This window comes from Beta vulgaris, chromosome 6 (assembly GCF_026745355.1).
Source record: "Beta vulgaris subsp. vulgaris cultivar EL10 chromosome 6, EL10.2, whole genome shotgun sequence".
NCBI classification, from domain to species: Eukaryota; Viridiplantae; Streptophyta; class Magnoliopsida; order Caryophyllales; family Amaranthaceae; genus Beta; species Beta vulgaris.
The window spans coordinates 66898564-66910875 of NC_079207.1; the positions used below are offsets into that span (position 1 = coordinate 66898564).

The 12312-nt window shown below is 35.1% G+C and overlaps 1 protein-coding gene across 1 annotated transcript; it reads right to left on the reverse strand.

Moving 5' to 3' along the window:
• Nucleotides 1-566: 566 nt before the first annotated feature.
• Nucleotides 567-9114, reverse strand: LOC104897602 (proteasome subunit beta type-5). The gene is made up of 8 exons (XM_010684521.4): nucleotides 8963-9114; nucleotides 8077-8199; nucleotides 7824-7953; nucleotides 5839-5945; nucleotides 4653-4787; nucleotides 4458-4561; nucleotides 1382-1482; nucleotides 567-1088 (listed from the first exon to the last, which is right to left on the reverse strand). Exons 2-8 carry the CDS (start codon nucleotides 8188-8190, stop codon nucleotides 961-963), a joined length of 819 nt encoding a protein of 272 aa, XP_010682823.1. The 5' UTR covers nucleotides 8191-8199; nucleotides 8963-9114; the 3' UTR covers nucleotides 567-960.
• Between the last annotated feature and the right edge of the window lie 3198 nt (nucleotides 9115-12312).

The window sequence follows — 12312 nt, forward strand, 5'->3', positions numbered from 1 at the left end:
CATTGGTTTCATTTATGATTCCAAACTCACACCACTATATGAACCAAACGGCTCCTAAATTTCTACCTATTCATTACACAAGTGCAAATTAAAATTCAAATGTTAGTACATAGCTTGCTAACTTTAGGTAACTCGCTAAAATGAGAGAATATTTTTTATTGTTAGGGGAAGTAGTTATAATTTTCTTAGATGGAAAATAAAACTGCCACAAGTGGAAAGCAAAATTACCTATACAAAGAGGTAGACCACAAGTTCCTCCCATATTCTATACCCTTCTGCTTAGTCTTTTTCTAATCTATCACTTTCACTCCATTTCCATTCTTCCTCGTCTCTCCAACAATTTTCCTTTAAGAAACCAAACAAATAAAAAACTAATTTATAACTGTATTTTTCCTATGAAAAAAGATCAATTATCAGAACTATCAGACATACGCATTGAGCTGGAGGAGTATTACGTGGCCAGTAGCACGAAAACAAGCTCAAATTTTGAAAAATGACAGTAGAAGACAATTTTATGAGTAGTTTCATAGAAGTTGTTTTATCCAAAAAGAATTTGAACAAGAAACTCACAACAATGAACGAACCCTATATAAACATAATAGAAAAGAAAAAAAAATAGTATCATTTGATGACAATAAATTAAAGAGATGAAAAAGTTTCACTAGAAAGCGCATGAAACCTGAAAGGAGGTAACATCTCAAAGCATTCACTTTCAGTTTTCACTAAGAATCTCTGCAGAACCCAAGCGCAATTCATTGAAGCTATGACTACAACCTCAAAGTGTTAGTTTTGCAGTACAATATAACATACAGCTGGTTCTGTTCACATGAGAACTCAATAAATCATCAGGGAACTGCAGAGAGTCACCTCGTTAAGGGCAATTCACCCAACTGATTAAAGCATTACATCATTCGGCACTTCTACGGCAACTAGAAGATACGTATTCTTCCACATCCAGTCTTAAGCTGCACCTACTTCAGCCATTTCCTGCTCTACTGTGGCAGGCACAACCGGGTAATACTGATAGTGAAGTTCTCCAACGTCATCCCCAGTGAGCTTCTTCCATCCATCAGGTCCGACATGATAAACTGCAGAGTTAAAATGGAGTTAAGCATTCCTTTAATTTTTAAAAAAAATGTTTCAAAATGTCAAGAAGAAAGACCCTACTGGACTAGTAATTGCAACCGGGTCAATCAATTTAGCTTAGCAGGTCTGGTCCTTTGGAAGCAAGGAAAAAAGATAAGGGAATTCTCGCTCCTAAACCCTTATTAGGGTCTGATACCATGACCTCAATATCATAAGCAGCATCCCTTACCAGCTACCACCTAGAAGTGGTGTTTAGGGTGACAGCTAGATGCATGAGGAAGATAAGAGTACATACCACTGACAACTCCACCACTAGCTCCATCACGGTATGTGGCATGGTAAATAGCTCTTCTGGCAAGCTCTGATGCTTCTTCAACGGTCATATCATATTGGTACCTGAAAAAGGGGGTATAAGAGATTCAAATAAAATGGCAAATGTGATTTGTGCTTGTTAACTGAAGATCTGAATGCTGATATAATACATGTATGTAAGAGTTTAAGACATGGAAACAGGAGTCCCATATAAGAATGAAGACTGAAAAGCATCCTTAGTAGTAACTCTGGGGGGTATAAAGAATGGATTTAAAGAATACTAGTCGACAATAATATGGATTCGAAGATTAGGGATGACGAATAGCCAATAGGGCTTTAATTTTTATCAAAATTAGGGGTTTCACTGTTTTGTGGCAGTTTTATGTCAGGCATCAGTTCACCCCCACCACTCATACAGCCCCAAATGCAGCCAGCTTCTCACGCTGTAAAGTTGTCACACCAATGGCACAGAAAAGGACAGATAAATGTCAGAGAGGAGGCATGAGAAAAAGCGCATGATAAGTGAAAAGGAGAATTAAAGAGCCAATGACAGCCAAAGGCATCTGCAGGCATCTTAGTCAAAAGATAATAAAAGAAGAGATATAGAGGGGGGAAATCGTAAATGCCGAAAACTTAAAAGATAGATGTTGGTTCAGGCACTAAAGCATGTAATATAAGGAATTTCCCCCACAAAAGAATATCAATTTGCTGTTTCTCACACAAAGACATCCTTCTAAGGAAACCAACCAGAAAACCAACAAATTTTCCATTCCTTAAACATTAAACAGTGGCAGAAGGCTGCAGTACTACACTAATAGGACAGCTCATACCAAATATAGGAGGTCCTATTCCGCAGATGCAACTCAGAAAGAAGAAATGACAACAAAGATATAAAAAAAATTGGTATAGCCTCCAACAAGCAGAGCCATACACGCACAATGTCATAAAGTGCACTGAAAAACATGGTCATTAAAAGAAAAGAATACTGCAAAAGATATACAGAAAAAGGGCAAAATGAGCGATCGAGAAAGAGAAGGACATGAAGTTGAAGCATAAATGAAACTGTATTTGCAGTAACAGTGGGATTTCAGAAACATCATTCCCATCTTTTAAATATTAAAATATATAAGAGGTTCTCTAAAATTGTAAGGAAGCGAACAAATTTATTTCCAGGTTTCAGAAGTAATAAAGCTGCTAGAGTCCTTCGCCAGCAAAATTATCATATTGCTCTAGAGGACGGATATACATAAAAAGTGGCAAAAAACCGTGACAAAGGAGTAAACTTAATAGCACCTCTGAGGGCAATACATTTCTCCAATACATAATAAAATAAAAGTTCAAAACACCACAAACTTAGCAGCAAGCTCTCCACTTATGAGGGCTTTGGATCACACTTAGGGCATAAAGGTCTATTCAAATATCTAATGATGTTTATATACCAATTAGATACTCAGGAATGGTGGGCAACACCAATATATGACAGCAAACTGGGCTATGATGAATGAAAAAGGTCTAAGCAGCTCTTTAAGTCTTCTCTTAACTTATTAACTTAAAGGCACACTAGTATATTACAAAAAATTCATTGTAAGTACGTGTACTCAATAAACTTAACAGCAAGCTGTCCACTTATAAGGGTTTTGGATCACAATTAGGACATAAAGGTCTATTCAAATATCTAATGATGTTTACATAGCAATCAGATACTCAGGAATCGTGGGCAACACCAATATATGACAGCAACAGGGGCTATGATGAATGAAAAAGGTCTAAGCAGCTCTTTTAGGTCTTCTGTTAACTTATTAACTTAAAGGCACACTTGTATGTTACAAAATTTCACTGTCAGAATGTGTACAGGAAATTTTAAGAGTTAATGTAGCTCACAGTGTCATGCCTACTTGTGTCACCCAAAAGCCTAAACGTACTCTTTCTCAACCTCCATCTCAAAATGAGCATCCTTTCTTTTTTCGTATGACCCCTTTTTCTGTTATAACTAGTATTTGGGCCCGGGAGTTACCCCGGGTGTTATTTTTTCCGAACTTGATATGCATTTTTCTTCCATTCGCATTAAAATATAATAAAGAAAACTAAACATTTGAAAGATACAAATATAATAATGTGGACATTTAAAGCACGATTAAAAATTGGTTGAGATGTGTAATTATGCTATGTGCAATAGTAAGATGTCATGGGTTTAAATCTTGTTGCAAGCCAATTTATTTTTGTTAGTTGACATGACATATGTACACATTGGACAATTCTAGTAGAGTAAGAGAGGTGTCACGTGGAGTGTAAACGTTGTAAGACACACCTTTTAATATATTTGTATAGATATTAGTTAGAAAACAAATATAACTACCAATCATCTTCCCCTCTTCATACTATGCTACATACTGTTGATCAAATTCTAATTATGTATCAGAATCCACACAATATGAAGAATGTTTAATAGGTCACATCGTGAAACAGAGGGAATAATAGCTTCCTACGACTTTAGGATTCAAATTGATGTGACACCACCACGTAAAGAAGATTACTAGTGTCATAGAAGAGCTGAAATTTACCCTCTGTGTGCTTTTCCTTCCAGTTCTTCTTCCCTGATCCCTACACTCCAAACCAACTAGAGGGATATGCCAAGGAGTCAAAGCAATTTGCACACATCCTGCCGCCTAATTGGCTACCAAAAGTTCCACTTAGCTGACTGATCCGATGGATTTAGGCTTGGTGCCGTAATGTATTCATGTATTATTAATATTTTCGAATTCAGGTTGACTCTGAATAGGGGGAAGAGGAGTGTGATAGATGTTTACAATTGCCTGGACGTGGAAGGTTGCAGAGCCAATATGTTTCAACCTCTCACTAGTTATTACTACTCTATTTCTCGACAAGAAATGCATCTTCTGCTGTCTTTGCAGCAAGATTGCATAGATAAAACAAAGAAGACATGGAGGCAATGTCCCAATCAGACATGAATAAAGAATAAAATAACCTTATTAAGACAAGCTAACTAAGCAATCAAATACAGAAGGATGTTACAGAAAGTCCAAGGAAAAGAGACCAACCCATTGTCAAGAACACCATAAGCATATGGTGAACCAGAACCAACAGAGAACCGCATTCCTTTGAGACGTCCTCCTTCACTGTCCACGTAATACAGACCAGGCCCCTATGAACAACATATAAATACATGACTTGTAATGGTAAATTGCAACCATAACAGCCAAATGAAATAAATTAATTAAGAATTGGTCGTTTACCGTTTCGTCCCAACCAGCAATCATTGTGCCAACAGAAAGACCCATGCCCCGGTAGTTATACAAAATGTTCGCCAGCAATTTCGAAGCACCTGTGACAGAAATTCTTCGCTTGTTTGCTAGTTCGTGTAACCGGCACTGACAAAATCACGGAGAAACTGTTATTATATCATGGTTACACATAACCTGACAACTAAAATAGCAATCTAATAACAAAAAGACTGCAACTTAAGTATCCATCTAGATGCACGTACAGACTCAAAAGCAATGCTGCAAAATATTAGCTGGTAAGAAGTCCTCACCATTGGACTTACAGGAGCTCACTGCCCCTTCTCGTGGCATATGGCATATTACTCTATTTAGGCAGTGAATTAATTTACAAATGCTACGCCTTCCCACAACATAAATTCCATAGGAAAGTGCATTTGGATTTGGGTGTGATTAAATTTGGACTACATGCTTTAAACAGCTGGCAGGGGAAGAGAGATTTAACACCCATCCCCCTCTACCCAAACGTTGAAAAAGAACCCAAAAAATAGAAAAATACATTGTTAACCAGAACAATTTAAAAATCAGTATAAGATAAGCCATGGACACATTTATATACATCAGGACAAAACGACAGTGTTTCTCTAATTAAAAAAAATACCATCATCAGATGAGATCCAATTGCAGATGGGTCTAAAGAGATGGCATTGTGCAAAGCAAAGAGAGGAGTTTATTCAAGAGACTAGTGTTACTCCAACACCTTCATTTATCTCAAAAACGGGGTGTCGTGTCGTGTCCGACACGACACTTTACTTGGATACTTCATTTTAAACTAAAAACTTTACTTTTTTCTACAAAATAGCCGAGTCGGACACTTGAAAACCCGTATCCGAGTAGACACTCAATCCGTGTCTGAGTAACATAGCAAGAAACCATTCGGAAGAAAACATCTTCAACATAAAATAGTAGTAGTTGTAGAAACTATAAGTTGATCACATCAGATATTATACTAGTCAAAAAGGCTTTCGTTTTGCAAAAATTGCAGCAGATCTTCAATATTCTTAGATTGAGCGAAGTTGACTAAATAAGATGCTTGACTTATATGAAAATCAAGCAATTCCTCAAGATGACAAGTCAGTTCACTCTCCAGGCAATTAGTTCCCCCTATACAATTCAAGAATGAAACTTTAAAAACCATTACCTTGATGCCCAAGTTACGATGCCAAAACTGGCAGTCAGCAGCTCCACCAGCCATGGTGCCAAGCATATAGGGATTGATTTCAATGATTTTCTTCACAGATTGAGACGCTGCACATATTTTCAAACAAAATTAGCACAGCTGAACACAACAAAAACAATATAGGAATATTTATTCAACGGAAAAGTATATAAGAACTTAGGAAGAAGTACAATCCTAAAATCATGATTGGACTAGTGCAAAAGACTAAACAGCATCAAAAACTGAAACGAGAATGCTTGAATTGAAGAAGAAGACTGGAAAAGTAAATGATCACTATACTTTCATCTCAATGCCGCATGTCTATGGTCAATTCCTTGTTCAGTTTGACTAGGCGTGACAGCCTAAATCCCATTGGCTCAACTTCTAACGATAGTGAGTCATCAATATGTTCCTGGGCAGTCCAAACCGTTATCTAAAACCAAAACAATAACTTCCTCCTTGCATGTAAAAGGCCGCATTGACCTCCCCGGCTCCCCCCCCCCCTAAAGTAAATACTCTTGAGCGTTAGATACTCACATATGCCTAAATAGAGTAATATGTCATACAATTGGGATGGAGGCAGAAACACAGTGCATCTCTGAGAGGGGGATGAAAGAATACATCAGAGGCAGGAATGACACCTACTTGTAAAGCTTAGCATCTCTGCACCAATTTCAATCCCTTACAATGGTGATCGGAAAGGCTATCCAACAACAAAACGACCCTTAATATAGTCCAGAAACCAGGCATTCTGGATTGGTGATTACTCGATGGTGAAAGTAACATGTCTCGACGCTATTCTGTTTTTTCATCTTTTTTGTAATTTTATCTCAACATTAATCAGCAGCGGTAGTCAACACCAGTTGAAAAAAAAAAAAAGTGCAGCATTTTAGAATTAGATATCCAAATCCCACTAAGGGACCTCTTTTGTCATTTCTAGTACAATTTTGACCCTCCTTATCCCCCGTGGTTTTTTGCTTACTGCACATGTCAAAAGACATGGACTTCTATACAGCTTCTACCGTCCGTGGTTGGTTCTTTCCCCTCCACCCTCTCAAGCCCTCATCTCGATCATTATTTCCTCTAAAGATGTTGGCTACTTTTTACTTTGGTACTGATTTCTTTACCAATTATTTTACATAACTTTATCTTCTATGGGTCTCCAAAGAAGGGCCACACAACAATTTTATACTGCTTCATGAATCAAGATCCAGATACCCAATGCACTCATGATACCTAACCCTTGAACATCCTAAACATTACAATTTTAAGACATGAAAAACCAAGAAAAAAGGACTTAAAAGTTAAAATCTATGAAGCAAGGACACCTCTAGGACTTTGAGGTTCCTGTTTCTTAAAAATTCTAGATCCCCAATGTCTGACCACTCTATGAGCTAATGAATCCCAAAATGATAGGAAAATGAGAATTTCCAGTTTCTGAAACAATTCTGTTCAGTAAACCCCTGCTTATTTCGTGCTAGACAGCTTGAAATTTCTTTTTAGTAAGGGCATTTAAGGAATTTATGCCCATAGATAATGCTAGTCCCAAAGGACAATTAGGAGAAATTCAAGGTATAATTTCGTATAAATTCCAAATTCCCAGTTACATGTTCACAGCTTACTTACTTTCATGGAACCTCTAAAGTTAGATGATAAGTCACCAAAGTTATAGCAATTAGCAAAAAGAATAAGAGTATCAAATATTATATAGGATTAGAAGTCCAAGCAGATGCCAGTTCTGAACACAAAAATGGTGCAGTTAATAGCAGCTTTTGGACACCTTAAATCCAATAGAACATAGCATACTACTGAAGTCCAACAGAACATAACAAAATCTCTGTCCTTTTGTCCTCTCTTTCAACATTAACTAGCACAAAGGCTTAAACGACCACGAAAAACTTCACAAAATCAAACCTACACTGTTTAGAAACTAAGGAGACAATTATGAGAAATTAATTAAAACATACATATATATCCTCCCATGCTGGCTCGGGAATCAGCAGCAACAATGACACCATGTTTAAAAATAAAAGCAAGAGTTGTAGTCCCCTTCGCAGGCTTCACCATCTGTATAGCATCCTTCTGAAATCCATCAAACTGGCGAAAAACAAAAAAAATCACTTTGTAAGTCATCAAAAACTTTAACTACATTGATTAATGCAAAGTCCAAACATATAATGTCACAAAACTAACAAACACAATTACAGCACACTAGATTACATCGAGAGCATTGGGGAGCTCAAAGGATGGAGTCATCTGCAAGCCATCAAATATGACATTGCTAGACCGAAAAAGCGGCGCGGTTGATTCAAGACCACTTGTGTCAAGCTTCATATTGTTAACCTGCAACAAGAACACATTCAATAAACCTCGAAAATCTAACATAATTACAAAAATTTGTAGACAAATTATACTAAATGCAAGAAGATCCTAAGAATAAAAAACACTGAAAATTCACTAATCAGACATGAAAAAGTTAATAAAATCTAACCTAATTAAAACAATTTGTAAACAAATGATACTAAATGCAATAAGATCCTAAGAATAAAATCACGGAAAAATCACGAATCAGCTAGGAATTTTTTAAAAAAATCTAACCTAATTACAACAATTTGTAAGCAAATTATATTAAAATGCAAGAAGATTCAAAGATTAAAATCACAGAAAAATCACGAATCATCTATGAAAAAAGGTTAAAAAATCTAACCTAATTACAACAGTTTGTCCACAAATTATACTAAATGCAAAAACACTGAAAAATCACCTAATCAGCCATGAAAAAATTAAAAAATCTAACCTAATTACAACAATTTGTAAACAAATTATACTAAAATACAAGAATATCCTAAGAATAAAATCACAAAAAAAAACACTAATGAGCCATGAAAAAAGGTTAAAAAAATCTAACCTAACTTAATTACAACAATTTATAAACAAATTATACTAAATGCACGAAGATCCTAAGAATAAAAAACAGTGAAAAATGACGAATCAGCCATGAAAAAGGTGAAATTACAATGATAATCGATTGAAGAAGAAGATAACTGTAAATTGAATCAAATGATAATCAGAAATTTTTGCGCGCGATTAAAATGAGCGAACATACCTTCAATAGCAGATCGGATAGTTAGACAGTGTGTGTGAGAGAGAGAGAGATTATGGGGTTTTCGAAAAGGTGTAAAAAGGCGATGAAATTACTTATGTTAAGCAAAGGTTTCTTGCGCTAGAGTCTATCTATTTTTTTTAAAAGAAAAGTTGGGCTTTATTTGGGGTTTGCTTTTTTTCATTTTAGATATGTGGGCTATGGTGAGCTTTACCACTATAGGGCCATGGGCCTTGTTAATGTGGTTTCATTTTGTTACAAATTACACTTACCTTGAGGTCCTTCTAGCTTAGCAATTTTGTGGTCATACTCTATATTGTACACCCTAGAGATGGCAGTGGGGCGGGTCAAATAGGAGATCCATCCCATCCCCGCCCCACTAGGTTTGGTGGGGATGGGGTGGGGATAGGGATTAAAATCCTACCCGCAATGGGTGGTGGAGCGGGTATGGATCGTATGCTCTCCCCACCCTATCCCCGCCCATCCCGCCCCACATATATATGATTAAAAATCTATTGATACACTTATATTATTAATAATTTTATCTTGCAAAATATAAATATGTGGGTATGACGCAGATACGAAGCAGGTGTGGATACCCATGCGGGTGGTGGGGGTGGGGATGAAGTGGGTACGGGTACCCATGGGGGTGGTGGGCGGAGATGGGTATAAATACGTACCTGGTGGAGCGGTGGGATGGTTCTGAAATTTTCCCCCGCAATGGGTGGGGGGGAGGGATAGGGATTGGAATTTTATGTGGGTGTGGATGTACCATCCTCCGTACCCGCCCCGCCCAATTGTCATCCCTATTACACCCTGGTGTACTATGAGGGAGGTAGAGGTCTAAATACAACAAAACTTGAAAACATTGTATAAAGGTATTTTTTCGAATTTTTTTTTATTTGCTACATTGTTGTTTTGGAAATGAAGTTACTAATTTTGACCAATTATATTGATTATTTTATAAGTGAAAATATAGTCATATGTGGTCTTGTTAGATTCATTTCGACATTTAGATTCATAATATCAATTTTTTATAATTTTTACTTAAAGAAAAAAAGAGATATTAAAGGTTAGATAATGCCTTAAAAATTGTGCACAACAATGTAGCAAATAAAAAAAAAAAAAAGCAAAGGTAATACTACCTCTGTATTTTTTTAGTCGCACCATTTGTTTTTTCACATTTGCCAAGATATTTTTTTGAACGTTAATATCTCTTATTGAGTGCAAGTTAAAAATTATAAAAATTTAATACTTGGAATCCTCGCGTTGAGAACTTGAGATGAATCTAACAAGACTCCACTTGACTATATTTTTCTTATATAATGATGTGAGATGGTTTAACAAAGTTGGTTGATGAAAAGTGCCACAAAAGCAAATGGTGCAAGTGCAACTAAAAATATACGGAGCTAGTATATTATAATTTATAAATATATGATGCAACTTCTAATAAGGATTAAGGTTGACATAGTAGTTGTGATGCCTTCCTTCCAATAAAAAAAAATTGCTATGAGAAACTCTTGCTCTCTTAGATCCTTGGTTCTACGGTTCTACCTTTAGTTTTTGAAATTTGGTGACGTTTCGTTGGTTTATTAGAACTGGCCTTATATGCACTTGGTACGTACAAAATCAAATAAAAAGCTCGATTTTTGTTTTCAAAAAACTGTTTGAGTGAAAAAAATTATCTTGCAGTATTTTAGTTCACTATATTTAATTTTTCCTTGTTTCAAAAGCAAAAATCAAATTGGAGAAAGTATCATTATTTTTGTAGTTGGGGTACAATTGTAACAAAGAGCATACACAATCTCTCTCCTCTTTATTTATATAATAGAAATTACATGAATTTTTTATCAAATTTGAGGTAAAAAAAGAAACTTGGTTCCTATAATGTTTATGGTTATATAATAGAAAAACAAAATTATTTTGACATATTATCTCTGTGTATGTTTATTCTGTTTTTAGGATTTCCTTTTTCCTATAATTGTAATGAACCGGTACCTATTTGTTTCTTTTATTTTAATTTTAAGAGTGTACCCATTTGTTTCTTAAGTATCTACTAGTTCCAATTTTAACACTTCAATCTACTTATTAAATTTCTTTCTTTGGTGTAATTTTTTTTGAAGAAAAATTACTATATATATTTTTTTTTAGGGTAAGGAAAACCTTGACAAGTTGGGGGATCGGAGTAAAAGGGAAATTCAGAAAGATGCTCTAACCATTGATTTATGCAATATCCCTCACTCTGATCTCGTATTTATTATTTCTTATACCATCTTCAACTGGTCTTGTAATAGACCCACGCCTACTTCAAATTTAAAATTATGCAACGATCCAAGCCCAATATTACAGAAAATGGAGCACCTTTCTGAATATAGTGACTAGTTTTAATTTATTCACTGACCAGCTTAGTCCATTCAGTTTTCACATTCTTTTATCTATTTTATGGCTAATTTAATCTCGTTAATGACTAGTTTAATACATTTGATAAGATTGTATGTTATTTTAAAATTGTCTAATATAGTTTGATCGAGATTCAAAGGGAGATAAAGAAGGAGAGGGGAAGGGACCACTAGGTTATTACAAGATGTCTAGACATAGTGTTATTAGGTTACACCGAAATAAAATGGATTGTACGAGAATATAGGCTTCAATCTATCTAATTTTAACATAGAATTATACCACTTATACTAATAATTTGTATAATATCTTATGTTACAACTTTTTATAAAGGAAACCTAAAGATCACATATACAAGTACTATTAGATTTTTGTTACCGAATTGGCTTTCTATAATAACTCTTTTCCTACTACTTTGCTAAATATTTCTAATTTTGCACAAAGATGTAAAATAAAGTTTGAAATTTATTTACGATTTTGATATATACATCTCTTAAGATTGCATATAAATATAAAATGCATTTGCTAAAATAGTATTAATTTATAATTTATAATATAATCACGAGCAAATCAATATAAATAATATACTTATTTTTACTTAATATTTTCATTTTAAACTTCTTATCGACAATTCTAAAGATTGTTTACATCATTTTCCATTTACCTATTGAGTCACCACATCACCCCTTTCAAATGTTAGATAAGAACCTATGAAGCACATAACCCAAATCATCATATATTATATTTCCCCCATTTTGTTTATAATATAACAAAGGAATATTTTATATTTCACAAAAAATACCTCTTTATTGCATTTAAAATGAAATAGAAGAAGTATTTTTTTTTTTTTTGATTGGGAAATTAAGTCAGCCCAAGGGCTAACCCCTACCAAGGCTACTAGCCTTGTAGGAACTACCATCACATTGGCTGGTAAAACATGCTAAGGAAATACCCCA